Source organism: Sceloporus occidentalis, unplaced genomic scaffold (assembly GCF_023333645.1).
Source record: "Sceloporus occidentalis isolate IW3139 unplaced genomic scaffold, rSceOcc1.0.p SCAF_7, whole genome shotgun sequence".
Classification (NCBI taxonomy): Eukaryota; Metazoa; Chordata; class Lepidosauria; order Squamata; family Phrynosomatidae; genus Sceloporus; species Sceloporus occidentalis.
Genome location: NW_028316987.1, coordinates 92660333 through 92682425, shown reverse-complemented (window position 1 = coordinate 92682425; position 22093 = coordinate 92660333). Strand labels below are relative to the sequence as shown.

Sequence of the window (22093 nt, the reverse complement as noted above, 5' to 3'; positions counted from 1 at the left end):
CCTGAGATGAAAACCTGAAATCCACGTGTTTGGGCTCTTGGTTTTAATATCATGCCCGCATCACTTTACATGGGATGCTAAATAATGTGCTACCTACTTTTGATGGAAAAAAAAAAGGCTTTTCATCCATGCAAATAGCAAAACGAGGAGGAGGAGGAGGAGGAGGAGGCTCCATTCTCCCCACCTTTGAGGGTTGGCGCCTACAGGGAAAACAGCTCCTTGGAGCTGAGAAGGTGCAGTTGAGACTTGATCAGCGGGGGATCGACAGGCATGGGCAGGGAAAGAAAGATTCTCCTCCTGCTGCCAAAGATGCAACTAACTCTCTGCTGGCTGTTACTCCCTCTGGTAAGTGGACTTTCATTTTTTCTCCCCAATGGAAGTAAAAGAATTAAAGACCCTGGCTATCTTTGGAGGAAGAAGGCAGATTATGGGTACTGTGTAGACTTTTCAGAGATTGCTGAATGCAAACGAGTGATCCGTAATCCCTTCTTGAATTGCCTGCTGTGCTCAGATGAAGGTAATTCAAAGAGGGTAGATAGGTGACTCTAGCTGAACTGCTCTTTCAATGCCCTTTTGTGTGTGAAGTAAGTAGGACCATGCGGTGGAGATGCTTTTGCTTTCTTTAATAAAGGGTGCATTGGTGGAGCCTTAACACACTGGCGAGGATGGAATGAGCAGCTGGCGTTTTTTCTCTGCTAATTTAGCCAGGGCAGAACCGGGGGCACATTTATTCAATGCAGTTGAGGTCAAGTGGTTGGTCCAACTTCGGTAGGTTGGTGAATGCCCTTCAAAGGAGCTATCCAATGTTCTGAATCTATGCTAGGAAGAAGGTTCGGATTTCAGGATAGCATTCAGCACTCTGAACACATTTAAACTTTGGACTAAAACCCAGAGCAGATTCATAGTCCCCTGAGTGGTGTCCACCAACAGTCTCTTTCATTAGCACTTGGTGTGATGCCAGCAGTTGAATTTGTCTGGTTCATTGCCTCCTAGTTTTTCATCAAGAGATCTCAAAACTTTGTGCGATTTGGATGGGTGAGAGGGAGTGTTCAGCTTTTCCTGATAGGATGGAAACCCAAAGGTGCTGATTTCTTTTTTGTGATGGCGATTTCCTTTTTGTATCAATATTTTTGAGAGAAGGGGAAAGATGGGGAGTGTGAGAAAGAATTAGAAGGAAGAGAGGAAAAAGAGAGAGACTCCAACTGAGACTTGGGTTTCAGGTTAGGTTTAAAGATGGGTTCTGAGAACATCACCAATCCAGTTGTATTGAACATACCTGTATGCATTTTTTTTAACCAAACTGGTTCCACATTTGGATGTCTCCCTCTTTTTTGTGTTCAGTCAGTCACATTTCTATGATTGTGAATCCCAGCTGTATTTGTTTTGTGTATTTCTTTTTCTTTTGAGCATATTCTACCTGGTTCACATAGGCTGCATCCGCAGTGCAGAAATAATCCAGTTTGCCACCACTTTAACTGCCATGACTCAATGCTATGGAATCATGGAATGTGGCACCAGAGCTCTCTTACAGAAAAGGCTAAACGTCTCACAAAACTAGAGTTCCCAGAATTCCATCGCATTGAGCCATACCATTAAACTAGTATCAAACTGAATTATTTCTGCAGTGCGGATGCAGCCAAAGCAAATTCACACCTTTCTTCTTTCTCTGTCTCTCATTTTATTTACTTTGGAGCCAAAATTGTTTGGAGACTTGTCAAAATTTGAAGCGTGGGTTTGAGTGGATGTGTTTTTTTTCCTGAAGGCTCTCTGTAAATTTAAGGATTTTAAAGCAACATCTTACTTCAGTTCTGTTTGGAAAACTGTGTGCTTAAGAAATCACACCAACAATGATTAAGACACTCATTAGGAAGACTTATGAAAAGATGCATTTCTTTGGAACAGTTGGTGTTTGAAAGCAGAATGCCATGACATTTGAGAATTATTTTTTTAAATGTGTGTTTGGGCTAAAATTCAGGCTTCCACAGAAAATGTTGATCATACTCCTTCGCTCTTACAGGAAGGAAAAAATGAAGGAAGGTAGAAAAAAAAGGTGGGAGGGAGGGAAAGAAGAACAGGGACAGAAAAACTGAAATATCAAATCATGACAAGAACATTTGAAGTTTCCAGAATTTGAACCTTAAGATGAGGATTTCTTCCCAAACACTTGAAAGCTGAGACTTTGGCTTTAGATACATAATGTGATGTTAAGACATAGCTTAGAAAAGTGGCTTTTTTGGACTACACCTCCCAGAATATCTCTGACTACACAGTCAAAAGGGGTTACATTTCCAAGAATTGTGTTAAAGGACTAATTTTAAAGTCAGATTTCATAGGTTGGTATAGGAGCACTTATATGTATGATTCAGAGATAAAACACCAGTGAGACAATTCTTGTTTTAATCAAAATGTGATTAGTGAATCAATTTGTACCATCTGAGATTTCATCATGGTGCCTCTGGAATTAAACAATGAATTCATGGGCATTTCTATTTTAGGTCTTAACCCCTGTGTCTCAGATTGCTATTTCTTGATGTCAGAAAAGTTAGTTTTGTTGAACTACAACTCCTAGACCTTAGCCACGAGAGCTCCTCAGATTAAAACCCAGAGCAGAGTCATTGCCCATTGAGAGGGGAGCCACTAGCTCCTACTCTCTGGATATTAGACAAGACAGACAAACTATTTACTGATTTGAATAGTGGTGAGGATAGTTCAGCTCATGCTTAAGCTGATCTGATGTGATCTGGAATCCTCATCATATGAGATACCACATTCCAACTCTCCAACCCATTCCCTTGGTCACTGTCTTGACTTAGTTCTCCCTTCCAAGTGTGTCGTGTCCGACTACTCAGCTTCTGATTTTCCACTATCTGACCATCACCTACTTTCCTTTACTCTTACCTACATTCCACCTCCCCGTCATATCGTCCTCCGCCAGTTCTGCAATCTTCATTCTCTTAACCTTAACCATTTCACTCAGTCCTTGGACTCATCCTTCGCTTCTCTCAATCTCGGGGACTCTGCTGCGCTCAATCTTGGGGACTCTGCTGACTCAGCTATGTCTTTATTAAATTCTACTCTCTCCTCAACTCTTGACAACTTTGCCCCAGTATCTACGCGCATGTCCTCCTCTTCCTCTACGACTAGGCCTCAGCCCTGGATCACTCCTATTGTTAGATTTCTCCGGTCCTGCTCCCGAGCAGCTGAACGTCTCTGGAGAAAGTCCAGGGAGTGGGCCGACTTTATCCATTTTAAGTTCATTCTTTTATCCTTTTCACGCGCCCTGTCGATGGCAAAACAAGACTACTTCAAATCATTGATCTACGCCAACGAGAGTCGCCCGCAGTGCTTGTTCTCCTGTTTCAACACACTGTTAAAACCCTCTCCTCCCTCCGTCTCTCCATTATTTTCTCCCTCCGACTTTGCCAATTATTTCATTACAAAGATCACTACCATTCGTTCTGAGTTAACTCCTGATGATTTGGCTCCCACCATTAATTTCCTTCCCCTCCTACTAATAAACTCTCTGTGTTTCCTCCTGTTTCTTTGGAAGAACTCTCTTCGCTGCCGAACTCATCAAAACCCACCACCTGCTCTCTTGACCCACTTCCTTCTCGTCTTCTAATCTCTATAGCCCCCTCCTTGTTACCCTCCCTCCTCTATATCTTTAATCTCTCTCTCTCTTCGGGTTCCGTTCCCTCAATCTTCAAACATGCCTTAGTTTCTCCTATCCTGAAAAAAACCTCTCTCGACCCCTCTTCCTTGGCCAGCTATCATCCAATCTCTCTTCTTCCTTTTCTCTCTGAGGTGTTGGAACGAGTTGTCTATTCACGTTGTCTTGAGTTTCTTGAAACCAACTCCATTCTGGATTCCTTCCAGTCTGGTTTTCGCCAACAGCACTCCACAGAGACGGCCCTTACTAAGATCTCGAACGATCTTTTGTGTGCCAAGGCGAATGGCCTTTACTCTATCCTTGTCCTACTCGATCTGTCTGCGGCCTTCGACACCGTGGACCACTGTCTCCTAATAGATGTACTCTCTGACCTTGGTTTCTTGGGCCTTGTTCTCGATTGGTTCACATCTTACTTGTCAGATCGATCTTTTTCAGTGGTCTCGGGTGGTCAGACCTCGTCTTCTGTCCCCTTATCTGTTGGAGTTCCTCAGGGCTCTGTTTTGGGTCCCCTTCTGTTCTCTTTATACACACTCTCCCTTGGCAAACTTATCAGTTCTTTTGGTTTCTCCTACCATCTTTACGCCGATGATACCCAGCTGTACCTTTCCACCCCTAATCTTTCACCAGAGCTAGAGCAGCAAGTGTCATCCTGTTTAACAGCTGTCTCCCACTGGATGCACCATCGGCGTCTGAAGCTCAATATGTCCAAGACTGAGCTTCTTGTTTTCCCTCCTAAGCCCACCCTTCACTATTCCTTTTCTATTTCCGTCAATAACATCTCGATCCAGCCGGTCCAGGAAGCCCGTAGTCTTGGTTTCATCTTTGACTCCTCTTTGTCATTTATCCCTCAGATCCAGACTACAGCCAAAGTCTGTAGATTTTTTCTCTATAATATCGCCAAAATCTGTCCATATCTCTCAGCTTCTACCGCAAAGACACTGGTCCATGCCCTAGTGGTCTCACGACTAGACTACTGTAACCTCCTCTTGACAGGGCTTCCCCTCTCTCATCTCCACCCATTAATTTCTGTTCAGCATTCAGCTGCACGCATTATTTCACTCGCTCGCCGTTATGATCATGTCTCCCCTCTGTTGTCTTCCCTTCACTGGCTCCCTTTTCCTTTCCGCATCAGGTACAAACTTTTGCTACTCACCTTTAAAGCCCTGCATGGGCTGGCCCCTCTTTATTTAACTGATCTTCTCTCTCCCAACATCCCTACTCGCACTCTCCGCTCTGGTAGCCAAAGTCTCCTCTCTCAACCCAGGATCTTCTCTGCCCCGTCCCAGATCCGTCCCTTCTCTCTTGCTGCCCCTCATTCCTGGAACCTTCTTCCTCTGCATGCACAGCTCATCACTTCCCTAACCAGCTTTAAGGCTGAGCTGAAAACCATATTGTTTAGGGAAGCATTCTCAGGGAAATTGTGATTGTCATCTGGCTGTCTGATAATATTTGATGTGATGTGATTTGTTTTTTCTTTTTTATATGGTAATTTTATCTATTCCTCTTAATTGTTATTATTTTAGAATGTACGCCTTGGGCAGGCTTTTATATTCTCTTTAATTTTACCGACTTTGTACAGCGCTGTGTATAATTACAGCGCTTTAGAAATAAAGTTTAATAATAATAATAATAATAATAATAATATGTAGATGTCCCCATCTGCATTGGAGTCGACTCACCCCTATGTTGATTTTCCATCACTTAATATCAAAGCATTAAAAATTAAGGAGTGCAATCCAAAAGAACTGTACATTTATCTCGACCCAACAGTTCCTTGTAGCAGTGGGAATTTTACTAAGGTTTTCGAAGGTTTGGAAAAGTTATTAGCTGAGAGCCTAGGTCAGGGTTGCACAGCATCAGTCTTTTCATGCAGAACTGTGCACTGATTGGCAACAGTGAGAAAGCAAATGTGCAACTGGATGGGCCAATAAATAAATAAATAAATGTGCAGCTAAATGCACAATTGAGCACCCATCAGAATGTGCATCCTTATGTGCAATGGCATTCCTTGCACAACTCCACTTCTGGGACCTTGAATGGAATGCAGATGCTGCAACGCCAGACAAAAATGTCGAACAGCTTCCATGCAAGAACTGAGAGGATTCTAGACACTGATTGAAATTAATAATAATAATAATAATAATAATGATTTATTCATAACCCACCCAATCACAAGGCATCTGGGCGGGTTACAACAATAAAAATACATAGAAAATACAATAAAGTTAAAAATTAGTCCCTTCCCAACTGTGGAATCTCCTGCCCAGAATCCTCATGCCTGCTTGATGCTTCTAAGAAGCTATAGTCCAGGAAAAGGCAATGACTTGGAGGCACACAACAACAACAGTTGATTTCACCCAGGCCACATATATACCATGGTTACATCATTTTGTTTCAAACCATTTTAAATTGGCTGGTTTTTAATGGGTGAAAGATTAAATATATATTTTAATCTTGTAAATTATTGGTTTTATTTATTAATTTAGATTGATTTCCTTATACATCACCCTGATATCTTCAAATATAGGGCAGGATATAAATATTTTGAGAGCCAGAGTGGAATAGTGCTTTGAGTGTAGGACTGGGATTCTAGAGATTGGGATTTGAATCCAAGCTGGACCATGAAACTCACTGGGTAACCTTGGCCAAGTCACACCTTCACAGCCCCAGAAAATGCTGGTCCAAAACGCACAGCAGAAATAATCTGGTTTCAGAATGCTTTAATAGTCCTGGCTCAGTGCTAGGGAATCCTGGAAATTGTAGTTTATTTTGGCACCAGAGTTCTCTGACAGAGAAGGCTAAATGTCTCACAAAACTACAGTTCCCAGAATTCTGTAGCATTGAGCAAGGGCAGTTAAAGTGGTCTCAGACTGAGTTATTTCTGCAGTGTGTTTTGGACCTCTGTGATAAGTTCACCTTAGGGGTCACCATAAGTAGGAAATGACTTGACGTCATACAACCACAACAATAAGTGCTTAAATAACTAAATACTTAAATAAATAAGTCAATAAATAAAAAATATTTTCCCACAAATGTGTTGACCCAAGTTACACATTCACCTTTGGAATCTGTAAAGATTTGAACATGGCTTCTCATTCTACCACTGTTGCATGTTGTCTCTCTTTTGCTTTCTTTTCTTTCTCTCTGACATTTTTTGTCTTTCTGGGGGGGAAAAGGAAGAAAAAAGTAAAGAAAAGAAAAGATCTGCTGGCATGGGTGGATGCCTCTGAATGCTTGACAAGCACATCTAAGAATCATAATTACTCTTATGCTTAAGCGTGTGAAGCACTTTGACAGCTATTAACTTTTAATTGGGATAACAAAAAGAGTCATGGAACATGTCAAAATATGACACAGAAACATGAAGAACAGAAGTGAAGGGTTTTTACCCCTGGAGATGGTGGTTGTGGGTGGAGAGATAGAATATAGAAGGCATCACGACTCACGTAGGAGAAAGAAGAACAAGGATCCTGCAGTGGCACCTGGAGCGAGAGACCTCATGGGAAGCAATAAAGTAACGTTAGTGATAATGTTGAGAGTCCGTGGGTCACAGGACCATGTGCCAGATGTATCTAATTTCAAAAGGATTCAAGACCCTTATTTCTAGGGGCCTCGCTTTGGCTTCTCATTTATGGTCACCTTCTTTACTCATTCTTCAAATTCATCTCCAGATGCCAATTGTTCCAAGGCTGGGTTGGCATCACTGGGCCTTTGGCAATGATGGCGATTTAGTGTGGTGTGGTGGGAGTGGCATGGCCTCAAATACTGGGGGAAAATGAGATACAGAGGGCGAAGAATATTTTACTTATTTGTGTATTTAGGAAAATTATTTATTTACATGTTTGATTAATTTAAATAGAAATAATTTTGGCATCTCCTTTATCGTCGCCTTCTTTACTGGTTCTTCAAATTCGTCTCCAAATGCCACCTGTTCCAAGGCTGGGGTTCTGGGTTGGCATCATTGGTCCTTTGGCAATGTCGGTCATTCAATGGGGGTGAGGATGGTGTGGCCTTGAATAGCTGGTACAAACCAGATATGTTAGACCAAGTGTGTTTTATTTATTTATCAGTATTTTTTTAAAAAAAATTGCTTGTTTGATTAATTTAAATAAATATGCAGAAGCAACCTGTCAAAGAATAAGCTTGATTCCAACAGGGAGCTGATTTTTGACTTAGGGGCAGAACAGACAGGAGGAACAAGTGGCTCAAACCTGCTTTTTCCAAAAGTGGTTTGAAACCCTGTTGTCCATACTGGCTTCTTCCAAGGTGGCTGAAATGCGCACAGGGAAAGCATCAAGCCACATCATTGGGTAATTTCTTCTTGTTGCCTCCCACTATGTATGCACACCATCACACAAACACACCATCAGCAACCACTGGCTGCTAGGCACCATCCCATTGGATGGCCTCCCCTTTGATTGGCCACATGGTTGTACCTGCAATCTTCCACCGGGACAGAACATCAGAGCATCAGTGTGCCCAGTGAAACACTGGCAAAGCACAATTACGGCTACACAGCCCCTTCATTCCTTCAACCCATACCCCCTGTTGGACTGTCTGGTTTGTATATGTTGTACTTATATCAATTGGAGGTGTCACACTTTCACTTTTTCACATTGCCGCCTTGACCACTAGAGACACCAGCTACGTCCTTTTTAAATGTACACCTGCACCAGTGCATTTATAAGCAGCTTTAAGGTTAGGGTTAGGATAGATCACTCCTTTAGAACCACTCTGGTGTCGGGACATTTATATTCAGGGTCGAAGGTGCGCATTTTCCGGTCTAAGTCGGAACATTCCGGGTTCTTTTTGCTCCAGTTTTTAACCCTGGAACACAGCTTCAATCTAGCTCCCATCCACTTTGGAGGCGTGCATCATCTAAATGCCCTGCCTTCAAAGAGGGTAAAAGCCCGCTTTACTGGCCATGGGTTTCACCCCATAGAACATTCCAGGGAAGGAGAAAATGTGACCTGTAGGCTGCCTTGTAGCCACCAATACTGTTCTGTAGCCCCCATTCTCCCACACAGAAGATTTTCCAGAACACTAAGTGAGAGTGTGAGGCAATTTCACCATGTTTTGGACTCGCATGTCATTTTAGGACCAGGATAAGCCTTTTTTAAAAACAAGAAATGATCCAGAAATTGACTTTCCAGTTACTTCCCCTCAAAGGGATGTCACCCATCTTCTGGGGCATCACCCCATGAGAGCTGCACCCCTTGGTGACACCACTGGAGATGCCACCTAAATGTTAGGAAGAACGTCTTGACAGTAAGAGCTTTTTGACAGTGGAAGACACTCCTTTGGAGAGTGGTGGAGTCCTCTTCTTTGGAGGTTTTTAAGGAGAGGCTGGATGGCTGGCTGTTGGGAGTGTCTTCCTGTGTGGCAGAGGATTGAACTGGATGGACCTTGGATAAGACTCTATGGCAGGATACAAACCGCCGCTTTGCGGCGCTTCCCCGCCGCCGCCGTTTGCTCCGCGCGGGAGCTGCAGCAGCCAAACCGCGCGGCTCCCGCGCGGAGCAAAAAAGAAGCTCCAAAATGGAGCTTCTTTCGGAGTCGCATTTGCAACGTAGTGAGGCGCCAGGGGCGCACTCACTACATCACAAAGGACGCAACGCGTACGGACGCTCAGCGTCCGATACGTCAAGATGGCTGCGCCCGTATGAACAGGGCGCCGCCATCTTGTACGTATTCAATACGTATTAGGGTTAGGGGGGTGCGGAAGCACCGCCCCTTCCTAACCCTAGTATGTATTGATGACGTACTATTTGGCGGTTTGTATCCCGCCTATGATTCTATGACTGTACCACATTTTTTGTCTGTGTAGGTTGGGACCTCATGAGGACTCACAGTTTCTCCTTTCTCCACTGAGGCAAATTGTAAATGCTCTTTGCTCACATACTCTGACTGAGATGGTGTTTATCATCTTGCCATTTCTTAGAGTCCTTGAAGGCACCAGTCAGCCTTATCATAATTTGACAATAGAATAAAAATTGCAGCAAACGGCTTGTCATAATAGCTATCATGGCATATGGGATTGTCATTTGCTCACTCGCTCATGTTTCACCTGCCCCGCCTTCCATGCGGCAGAAGCTTCTGTTAAGGAAGGGTAAGCTAAAAACAGAAGCAGTGTGCTCTGCCAGGTCAGACGTTTGCACATTCTCCGTTTTAAAGGTATCGAGGCACTTTGGAATTATCCTCCTTAGAATTTGGAAATGGGGAATTCAAAATGAGTTGACATTTCATATTCTGAACTAAAGTGCCTGAACTTTCTGGTTTTGTGTGTGTGTTGTGTGCCTTCAAGTAATTTCCAATTTATGGCACCCTAAGGTGACCCTATCATGGGGTTTTCTTGAAAAGATTTGTTTAGAGGATGCTTGTCATTGCCTTCCCATGAGGCTGAGAGAGTGTGACTTGCTCAAGGTCACCTAATGTATTTCATGGCTGAGTGGGAACCAAACTCTGGACTTCAGAGTCACAGTCCAGTGTTAAGACCACTATGCCATGCTAGTTTTACCAAAACAAAAATCGGGGGAAGGTAACAATACTCCAACTTTATAACTGAAGGCTAGAAGATCTATCTTCTATCTATCTATCTATCTATCTATCTATCTATCTATCTATCTATCATAGCATAGTGGTTGGACTATTACTCTGAAGACCACAGTTTGATTCCTAGCTCAGCCATAAAACCCACTGGGTGACCTTGGGCAAGTCACACTCTCTCAGCTTCAGGAGAAAGCAATGGCAAACCTCCTCTGAACAAATCTTTCCAAGAAAGCTCTATGACAGGTTTCCCTTAGGGTTGCCATAAATAAAAAATGACTTGAAGGCACACAACAGCAACTAAAATCAATCAGTCTGTCTGTCTGTCTGTCTGTCTGTCTATCTATCTATCTATCTATCTATCTATCTATCTATCTATCTATCTGTTGTCGAGGGCCACATTCTCCAGCTCTTCACCAGCCAGAAAATGGCTGTGTTGAGAGGGTCACAGTAAATAAAAGGTGAGTTTAGGGAAAGAACTGTTAGATTCAACTAATGGAGAACCATTGAATCAATTGGATTTACCTACATGTTCATTCAACCTTCAACAGTTGATTCAGTGGGTCTGCTCTAGCTAGGACTAAACAACAGGATCCCAGCCCTGGAGATGTGCATTCTTGAATGGCACATACAGTGGGCACTTGATATCTGCTGGGGTTTTGTTCCAGCACCTTCCTTTGGATGCCAGAATCCATGGATGCTCAAGTTCCATTGTATACAGTGATGCAGTAAAATGATGCCCCTTATTAAAAAAAAATAGAAAAATCAACTTATACTTTTTGGATATTTTTTTTTTTGGAGGGGAGGATATTTTTAAGCTATGGATTTTGGAATCAGTGGATACAGAATCAGTGGATATGGAGGGCTGACCTTACATATGTATCAGTACCTTTAGCATACCACTTGATTCACTGGCATTCCAAAAACAGCCCCTGTGCATTCCCCATTGCTCTATGGGACACTGAGCAATTTCAAAAGGTACAGGACCAGTGGTACAAAGGGTTCAGCAGAAGTGATCTGCAGCTATGTGAATGTATTGAAAGGGAGCTTGTAGTTACACAATTAGCTAGTCTCAAAGGTGCTACAAGATCCCTTTGTATTCTGATATTCTGGACTAACATGGCTATGCCTCTGAATTCTTCCTCCATGTGAATGTAGATTTACACATCATTAGCACAATGCAGGCTCTCAAAACTTCATATGGTAATGTATCCACATGATGCTGCTAGGTTACTATTACCAACACTTGGGGTTTAAAAGCAGGGTATTTTTAAACATCAGGACTTTGATCTCTGGTAGATCAGTTCTCATTGACTTTTGAGTAAGGATGATATTTTAAGCATTGGTGTTAATTAAATGTTCTACTTTATTTTTAATGTCTGGTTATTTAAATCTGATTTGCCAGGCGTCATTAGTGCAATTAGGGAAGATCAAAGCCATAAAAACTGAATATGTATATGTCAGTCCCATAAAAACAATCTATCTGATCCAATGAGGAGCGGAAGGGGGAGACACACAAGTAATGGATCTGCTTCTGTATGAGGATTTCTTGGTGAACCAGACAGTGGCCATGTTGGCTGGAGGATGCTGGCAGTCGAAAAAACAAATGTTTCCAAGCTTTGGCCAGAATGTGATTTTGGAAGCACAGTCAATCAGTTTGCCTCCACTACTATAGACCATAAAAGAGGAAATGATGGCAGAAAGAAAGAAAAATCAAGAGGAAGGAGCCAAAAGGAAGCTGCTGTCACAATGCAGAACTAAAGCAGGTTGGCACTAGGGATGTGATAAAAGCTCATTGCAGTTTGTTAAACATATGGAATTTCGGTTTTTCTTCATTCTCAGCTCATTCTCATTGCAAACAATACAATGGGGTGGGCACTTCAGAAATAAATTTGATGTTCAGGATGTGGATTTTTGTTGTTGTTGTTGTTGTTGTTGTTTTCCTGCTTATGTATTAAAAATAACAGTGCCTCAGTTGTTCATTGTAACTCTTTGAGTTTCAGTCAAGGCAATTTTAAGTATTCCTCTTGGCTGCAGGAGGGAGGGTTGAGGAGATTCCATTCAAAAGATAAATGGAGGCCATTCTTTCCTGTAGTGCAAATGGAGTTTTATGGTTGAGGCCACTATTTGCAAGAAGTGTTAAGGAGAGAAAGACAGTTGATTGTTCTATAGTCTTCATTCTTTGGGAATTTGTTAGGAATGGTTTGCTTCTCTTAAAGTGCAGTTGCAATATCTTGTTCTCCACAGAGAAGGAGTAATAGTAATAATATTTGCCAGCCCCCTTCAGAAATGGGAAGAATAAAGAGATAAATGTACATCACTATTTGAGACTACTTTAATTTCCACAGCTCAGTGCTGTGGAATTCTGGGATCTGTAGTTTGGTGGACCACCAGACTCAAGGTTTCTGTTTTCCATTCCTTCTGCACCATTCCTTCTGATGCCACTGGCATCAAACATGTCGTGCTACTTCAGTCTAAACAAAGAATTCTATATTAAGAACACAAACATTGAACCGTTGCCTCATAATTCTGCTGCCAGGTCTTTTCAAAGCCAAGCACAAAAGTATTCCAATAGCGCACAATTTCACACAATTACTGTTCTTGAAAAGCATCTCTGGCAGCCAAAGGAAGGGAGAAATATACAATTAGTTTCCACAGCCAAAGCCCTGAATGGGGTCTTTTGAAATGTAAATCAGTTTGCCCTTTTCAGAGTAATCATTAGCTTACATTGGCTGACAGTTGGGTATTTGTTTGGCCTGACGCTGCAAAATCCAGTTTAGTCTGATACAGATATTTTATTAAGATTCTATTGAAGAGACAGAGGCTGCCATTGACAAGTGACAAATGTTAGCATAAAGAGAGATTTGTGTGTGTGTGTGTGTGTGGTTGTTTCTGAGTATCTCAATATTTTCAAAATTGCCTACTGCTTAAATAGCAGTTTGAGTGTTGGACTAGTACACTGGGAGTCCAGGGTTCAAACCCCCTCTTGGCCATGGAAACCCACTGGGTAGCCTTTGACAAGTCACATTCTCTCAACCTCAGAGGAAGGCAATGGCAGTCTTTGAACAAATCTTGCCAAGAAATTCTGTGATAAGTTCACCTGTCATAGATTCATCTTATGGTTGCCATAAGTTAGAAATGAACCGTTCCATAACCTGGGAGCAGTAGCCAAAAAGTTCCTCTGGGCGGTAGCAGACAACCTTGTTTTTTATAGGTTGCAGCAAATTCCTCCCAGAGACCTGAGTGAATGGGGTGGATTATACGGACGGACATGGTCCCAAATATAGGTTGGACCCAAGCCATATAGGGCTTTAAAGGTGATAACAACACCTTGAACTGGGCCCGGAAACTGATAGGCAGTCAGTGAAGTGATCTCAAAATCGGTGTTATATGGTCTCTTCTAGTTGTACTTGAGACAAGCCTGGCTGCCATGTTCTGTACTAACTGGAGTTTCCAGACTAGGCACAAGGGTAGCCCCATATAGAGTGCGTTACAGAAATCGAAACGGGAGGTTACTAGTGCATGTGCCACAGTTTCAAGGTCCCTAACAATAAAGTCCCACATGTGCAGCTTACCTGTTAGCCAGAATGTGCCCACACAGGCATTTCAGGACTGGTGGAGGGCAGTGGCCATCCAGGAAACACCTGGATGCATTTCTGAAGCTAGGAGTACAAAGAAGATGCCATCTGAGATTATCACACAGTTTTTAAATAGCAGGATAGAAGTGGAATTGTAACTGTAATTGTGGGACCTTACTGCACAATGTTGTGACTAAGCAGTAGGTGTCCTGTAGTCCATCTGTGCTTCTGTCGCTGCTTTTAATGAATGGGAAAATCTCGATAATAGCTGTCAATCGTGCAGTTAGTCTTTATTGATGTATGTGCCACAGGCATTCAGGGGTAATTCAGAGAGAAGGGGATTTAAAAAGGTTTATCTGCACACACTCCCATTCACAATGAAAGCAAGACTTCTCACTCTTGAGAAGTCAATCATTTTGTCTTGGCAAGGAGAAAGGGGATTTAAACAGAATTCTATGCAGCCCCCAATCCTAATAAAAGCAAGACTTCTTACTCCTGAGGAGGAAATAATTTTGTCTTGGGCTGGAGAAAGGGATTTAAACAGATATTTCTGCACACACCCCACTCCCAATGAAGGCAAGACTACTTTACTTACTTAATCTTCGATAGGTGGTGAGTAAATGGAATGGTAGTGTGATAAGATGCATTCGACATCTTCATCAATGACTTGGATGACAGAATTGGGGGTATACTTATCAAATTTGCAGATGACACCAAATTAGGAGGAGTAGCTAATACCCCAGAGGACAGGGTTAAAATTCAAAATGACCTGAATAGACTAGAAAACTGGGCCAAAGCTAACAAAATGAAATCCAACACAGAGAAATGTAAAGTAATGCACTAGGGCAGAAAAATGAAATGCACAGATATAGGATGGGGGACACCTGGCTTAAGAAGACAAGATGTGAAGGGGATCTAGGAGTCCAAGTCAACCACAAATTGAACATGAGTCAACAGTGTGATGCAGCAGCTAAAAAGGCCAATGCAATTTTAGGCTGCATCAATAAAAGTATAGTGTCTAGATCAAGGGAAGTAATAGTGCCACTATATTCTACTTTGGTCAGGCCCCACCTGGAATATTGTGTCCAGTTCTGGGCAACACAATTCAAAAAGGACATTGAGAAACTGGAGGGCGACCAAAATGGTGAAGGGTCTGGAAACCATGCCCTATGAGGAAAGATGTAGGGAGCTGGGGATGTTGCGTCTGGAGAAGAGAAGGTTAAGAGGTGATATGATAGCCTAAACTTGAAGGGATGTCATATTGAGGAGGGAGCAAGCTTGTTTTCTGCTGCTCCAGAGATTAGGGCTCAGAGCAACGGATGCAAGCTGCAGGAAAAGAGATTCCACCTCAACATTAGGAGGAACTTCCTGACAGTAAGGGCTGTTCGACAGTGGAACACACACCTTCCTTGGAGTGTAATGGGGTCTCCCTCCTTGGAGGTCTTTAAGCAGAGGCTGGATGGCCATCAGTTGGGGATGCTTTGATTTAGATTTCCTGCATGGCAGAATGGGGTTGGACTGGATGGCCCTTGTGGTCACTTCCAACTCTAAGATTCTATGATTCTATCAGCAACCTGTTTTGTATTCACAATTGTGTGGTAGTATGAAAAAGTATTGTTGTTTCGGGTGTTTAAAAAGCTGCAACTATATCAGGAGGGAAGCTTCATGCAATAATCTCCATCATCTCCTGGAAATTAATTTAATTAATTAATTTAATTTGTTTTATTTATATACTGCTATTCCAAAGGTCATAGCGGTGAACAGCAAGTAAGCTAATTAGCAAGTAAGCTAATTTGCCCCCAACAGTCTGGGTACTCACTTTAGCGACCTCGGAAGGATGCAAGCCTGAGTCGAGCTTGGGCCCTTTGCTGGTCTTGAACTCGCAACCTTGGGGTTTTGAGTGAATGGCTGCAGTACAGGCATTTAACCACTGCGCCACCAGGGCTCCAAATTAAGGACAATTATGTCTTCCTCGATTTCTCAGCTGTAGAAATACATCTTCTTGCTTTTTGGAAACTCTGTCTCTTTCCTGGCCATCAAATGGCTGTTAAATGCTGTGGACATTGACTGATCATCTATGCATATGCGGATCTGGATGGCCATTTGTCAGGAATGCTTTGATGGGAGTTGGACTGGTCCTTGGGGGTCTCTTCCAACTCTAGGATGCTATCATTCTACCCGGTGTGACACTTTTTCTCTGTGTAGTAGGAAGGGAAGATTTCTTTTTTGGCAGCATTGACACTGGGAGGAAGGTAGTGTGGAGAAACAGATTTTTAGTGCCAGGTTGCAGCAGCATGTTTGCAGTAAAATGCAATAAATAAAGCCCGAGTTGGGAAAAAAGCAGGATTCTAGTTTAGCCAGTCCATCTGTAGCCATGCCTGCCTGCCTGCCTGCTACAAATGAGGCAAAGAGCAGCTGCCTTTAATAAGCATGTGTGAACAGCAACACAAGGGAAAAAGTGGTGGGAGTGGTAGGAGCAGATAGACTGCCCCACTAGTTGCCTCTTGGATGTTAAAAAATATAGACCCATAGATGCAATCACCAGAGTGGAAATCATAGGAAAAGCAGAAGCTGATGAAGAAAATATCATCCCTGGATGCATTTTGAAAGGTGCCTTCAAATGGTTTCCACAAGATTAAAAATATATTTGTCTATTTATAGAAGGCTTGCCTGATTGGGTTGTTTCATTTCATATCAGCATATTGCATTCTTTAAATAAAATGTTTGCTGAAGCAGGTTGAACTGCTCTTCCTTCTGTGGCCTAGGACATATCCCTCTTCTTTCCACGACCAAATTTTCTGTGAAAGACCTAATGCCAAGGAACACACCCACTTTGTTAACCGAGGTATACCTTTCACAAAATTCAAAAACATTCACAAACTTCCAACAGAGTGGAAAGCAAAACCAATAGATTTGCCCATCCTTGCATCCTTTGCCTGTGTTTGTAAGACTTGTATTTATTCATTTTTATTCATTCTCTTAGGTTGCTTCCATCCACCCAGAATGCAAAATACTTCAACAAGTGGTGAAAGATGAGGCTCAATGTTTGGATATGAAGAAAAATGAGTCGCTGTTGCTGGGATTTCAAGGTAATGGACATGGGTCTAATTTAGCAAAGGCTCATAGATGGTCCTACTCTATTTTTCAATTTTACAGAATAGACCAGGGATGGTTGGCGGGATGGAGAACTTGCTCAAGGTTTTAGTTTGAACTTTATAAGAACTATCCAAGTGGAGGAAATCTACCTTGAACATTGGTTTAGCACTTTGGATAACTCAGACTAAAGCCCTGAACAGATTCACCCTTCCAGCGACATGGAAGGTATATCAGCTGCCGTTGGAACAGGTTTTTCTGTGGGAATGTTTGGATGGTTCACAATCTAAACACACCTTATATATTTTTTTAATTCCAGGATTATCACGTTAGCAAAAAAAAATTCTTTTGAATATGTGTGTATGATTCTGGGATTTGTGGTTTGCTGTGGCACCAGAGCTCTCTGAAGGAGAAGGCCAACTATCTCACAGAACAACAAATCCCAGGATTCTGTGGGATGGAGCCATTGCAGTTAAACCAATATCAAACTACATTATTTCTGCTGTGCCGATTAGACCTAGGTTATGAATTTATAACTGTCATACTGAAGGGCTGTTGGTAACTGGGGCTCTGGGAGATCTCTCTTTCATAGTGAGTCAATGCCACCTTAAGGGCAAATAACAACAACGAAGCACAATCAATTGTAAAATGTATTAGCCTTCTCTATCTGAGAGCTCTGAAGCCACAAACTACAAATCCCAGAATTGGCATGGAGCCATGGCAGTTAAAGTGGTGTCAAACTGCATTAATTCTGCAATGTAGATACCACCCATGTGGACTAATAATGCTTTTCTAACAAGTGCCAACTAGTAATAAAGAAAGATTTCTGTTGCAAGAGATCTCACTTTTTAGCAATAGTCTGGACAGACTCTAAGCATTTCAGAGGGGCTGACAACTTATCTCCTGTCTCTTTCTTTTATTATTGTGCTCCAAGAGTTATGTTCAACCGATTTTATACTAAGTTCCACACAAGACTTTGTTTTTGTTTATTCTATTATGTGTTTTCAGCAGAAGAGGCACAGGTGGGAAGCCAGAAAATGAAATGAAATTAAATGAATGAATGAATGAATGAATGTATTCTTCATTTCACATTTAGTTTCTCCCCAGGATGTTCAGGAGTTTGGGATGGACTAAGCTGCTGGCCCAGAGCTGCATTTGGAGAGGTGGTGACAGTCCCATGCCCTGGGTTTTTTGAAGAAATCACCAACATACATGGCAAGAATTGTTGTCTTTTAATATATTTCCCTGTTGAAAGACCTAGCTGTGTCAGAGGCTAATGGTATAATGGCTAAAGATGTTCAGTCTAGTAAGGAGGTTCTAGAGCAGGGAGACCAGGGTTAAGGAAGTGATGTGGTCAAAAACTGGCAGGATTTTTATTGGCAGGCACGAATGAGGGACCTCTAGCTATCAGCTAATTTCATGGGCTGCATCTTCACTATAGAAATCATCTAATTTGACACCAAGTGTAGTAATGCCATCCTTTGGGATTGTGGGATTTGTCATTTTATGGGGTCTTTAGTCGCCTCTGCCAAACGCTGCTGGTGCCTCACCAAACTACAAATCCCAGGATTCTGACTGGAGCCATTGCAGTTGAAGTGGTGTCAAACTGCATCTTTTCTACAGTGCAGATGCACCAATAGACAACTTACTGGAATTCAGGGAGTTAAGCTTAGGAGGATTCTTGTCAGTGGCAGCTGGTGAGGCCCGTTTTGTGGGCTGGAGAGCCTCCTCTGGGGTTTAATACAAACTTTAAAGGAATCATCCAAGATAATGAATCTGTCCCCTTAGATAGCTCTTTTAAAGTTAAACCAAAACCCACAGCATAATATGGAAGCCACCAGCCACCACTGGTGGTTGTTAAAGGTGGCCAACAAGGCTTCTAAGGTTGTGGCCACAAACGTCTGAGGTCTACAGGGCCCCTGACTTCTTGTCATCTTCATTCTCAGTGAGCTGAATGTCTTCCAAACAGAATGGCTTCTCCACCATAATCCTGGTTCCTTGCATTCTCAAAATGATGTCAGCTTATCCTGGAGACGTATGCTACATGTTGGTGTGATAGTTCTCCATCTGTGCAAATGGCTTCCCACCTTTATTTTTCACAGGGTTCCTCCACAGAAATTGTACACCAGGCACTTACTGGTCCGAACCATTTCCATCATATTCAGATGCCTGCGGGTTCGAAGAAAGCTTAACAGAGGGACCTGAGGATCAGGTGAGTGAGGACCATGTCTACACTGACTCTTCTCTAGTTTCAAGGTATGAGCCAAACTCCCTCTCTCTATAGCTCTTTCTTGGTTTTTTTTTTTCTTATTAAAAATTGTGATTTTATTGATTGATTCTGGGTTTTTTTATTGTAACCTGCCCTAAAGGGAGTTTCCAGTTGAGTTTAACATTTTAAAAAATAAATAAAAGGCAGTGAAAAGGGATTGGGGGAAGCATATATATTCACTCTTCAACTGCTTAGGGTACCACTGTTTTGTCAGTTACTATTTCTGTGCTATCTCCTTGCTCCCCAGCTTTGCTTCTTTCAATTCTCTGGTTGAATGGCATGTGTGTGATGCCAACCAGTCAGGGAACCTGTTGGCTCTGTTGTGACTGAATTGTGTAGCATTATGGAGCACAAACCTTTCTTTGTCTTCCATAATCTCACCCTCTTCGTGGTTCTCAAAGGAAATCAGACCTTCATTCTGAGAATCAAATTCTCTGCGGGTGCCCTAACTTCCATATTTTCTCTCTCCCTATGCAGAAATCATACTATTTGGCATTCTGGCACATCTACACTGCAGGCTATGCAACCTCTCTAGCATCACTCATAACAGCACTCCTCATCTTTACCATCTTCCGGTAAATGTTGAAAATTTCTTGGAGTGGGTAGCCATATCTACAGTGTTTGAACTTTTGATAGTTGACTTCTTCTTGGTTTCTTTTTCTTTTAAAAAATCCCATTCTACCATTGAGCTTCTGGAGACCAGGGTTCGGTGTCCACCTCAGCCATGAAACCCAGTGGATGACCTTGGGCAAGTCACACTCTCTCAGCCTCAGGGGCAGGCAATGGCAAACCTCCTCTGAACAAAGCTTGCAAAGAAAACCCCATGATAGATTTGCCTTAGGGTCGCCATAAGTCAGAAATGACTTGATGGTACACAACAACGATAACAAACCATTGGGCCTTCTTTATGTGATGTGTTTATGTAATGGTCCGGTCAGAACAGGAGTTTGGAACTCATGTCCAGGATCCTACTCAGTGGATGGAGCAAGATGAAAACACATGCAGAAGTCACAGGGTGAACATATTATTTTTTTATCATTCCAGGCAGAGATAGATAGATTAGATAGATAGATAGATTAGATTAGATTAGATTAGATTAGATTAGATTAGATTAGATAGATAGATAGGAAAGCCAGACAGTTAAGACGATGAATCAAGCCCATGATGGTTGGTTTTTAGCTTGGTGGGTCACAAGTTGGACAGACCTGACCCTAGGATGCATCTACACTGTAGATATAATACAGTTTGATGCCACCTTAACTGCCATGGCTCCATCCTACAGAATCCTGGGATCTGTAGTTCAGTGAGGCACGAGCATGCTTTGGTACAGAAGGCTTAAGACCTTATAAAACTACTAAACCCAGGATTCCAGGGGATGGGTGTTAAAATGCATGGTTTCAAGTGCAGGTTTGAGCCGGTTTGTGACCATATCTGAAACCCTAGGCATAGCTGCCAGTTAGCTGCCCTGAAACAGGATCCCATCCAGTTAGATCGCATCTGTGCATAAAATGACATTTCTCTGTTTTGCTCTTTTCTAGAAAATTTCACTGTACACGGAATTATATCCACATGCATTTGTTTCTTTCCTTCATCCTGAGGGCGGCAGCTGTCTTCACAAAAGATGCCATTTTGTTTTCAGATGACAGCATGGACCATTGCCTGATGTCCACAGTAAGCAGGCTTGCATGCTCCTTTACCTCTGAAATGTGTATTTTATACAAAGGCTTTATGTTTCTGCCAGCACTGGGCTTTAAGATGACTTATTTTTAGGATGGGAAAAACTGTTAATTTCAGTTTTACTGAATTTCTCATTTTTGCAGCCATGAGTTTATTTTGGACTATATTTACATCTATATTTATATCATTCTACAAATGTAATTTAAAAAGTCTCAGTGAGATTCTGAATCATCATCATCATCGTTGTCGTCGTCGTCATTTTCTATGTTTTCCAACAGTTACAACTGTTAAAATAAATAGTTAATAATTAACAAATACAAAGTTAAATCACGTTTAAACCATCATACAATTTGAAACCAGTTTAAACCAATTAAAACAACAACATCAATGACAAATTGTGTGAACATTCATGCACATCTTCCCAAAGGGATGTATTTTTTAGACAATTTTCTTATTACCATCCCATTTTGCCAACATTTTTTTGGTAGCATAAATTATTTTTGGGTGCAATTTCCCAAAATATATGCATTTTTGTGCACTCTTAAGATATGTGCGTTTATGTGTATGTTTTGAATTACAGATTGATTTGAAAAATTAGGTGCAGAAGTCCGTTTGGTTAATTTGCACATTCAGCAGATCCACATTTGTTAAATTGATACAAAATTAGGACTTCACAACCTTCTCATGCAAGCTTCATTTTGTTCCCATGAGGCAATAGGTCCAAATCTGACTGTTTCTGTTCCCCCAAAGGGTAAAAATAAAAATCCACAGAATAATACATACTAAAGAATTCATAGACTGTAGATACTGTAGATTTCCCAAGACATCGGGGAAGAAAGAGACCTCCAAATTTCTGGTCTATGTAATGTGTCATACACACACACACACACACAAACACACACACACACACACACTTTTAACACTAGCAGTTCTATTTACAATAAAAATCTAATTTATATGTATTCAGAAAATGCATTCAGAAAATAAAAAAGACAAAAAAGTGAAGGTAGGGGATGGGGAAGGAAGAAAAACACCCCCCCCCCCCCAATATAACTAAAAGTCCATAGAGCTCTGGCTCCTGCCTCCCATCTTAACTGTACTGAAAAGAAAAATGAAAAGGGTGGCGAGAAATATGTTGTTCTACCATTGCAGATCTAACTCCGAGTCCACCACATATGAGGTCTTTGTAACTTGTTTACCTCCCTGACGTTTTTCCCTGTCGGACAGAAGGAACCAAAAGAATTATACAACCCACCCACT

The 22093-nt window shown here is 41.9% G+C and overlaps 1 protein-coding gene across 2 annotated transcripts in view; it reads left to right on the top strand.

Moving 5' to 3' along the window:
• Positions 1-251: 251 nt before the first annotated feature.
• Positions 252-22093, top strand: part of LOC149310107 (pituitary adenylate cyclase-activating polypeptide type I receptor-like) — a 31472-nt gene continuing 9630 nt past the window's right edge. Inside the window, exons 1-6 of one of the 2 annotated variants that reach the window (XM_089533720.1) lie at positions 252-345; positions 16778-16883; positions 17995-18102; positions 18990-19099; positions 19634-19731; positions 20755-20827. In XM_089533720.1, coding sequence (XP_089389846.1) covers positions 271-345; positions 16778-16883; positions 17995-18102; positions 18990-19099; positions 19634-19731; positions 20755-20827 — 570 coding nt within the window. In that variant the 5' untranslated portion in view covers positions 252-270. Of the gene's footprint in view, positions 346-16777; positions 16884-17994; positions 18103-18989; positions 19100-19633; positions 19732-20694; positions 20828-22093 lie in introns of both variants that reach the window. The other variant, XM_089533719.1, reaches the window with a different exon arrangement.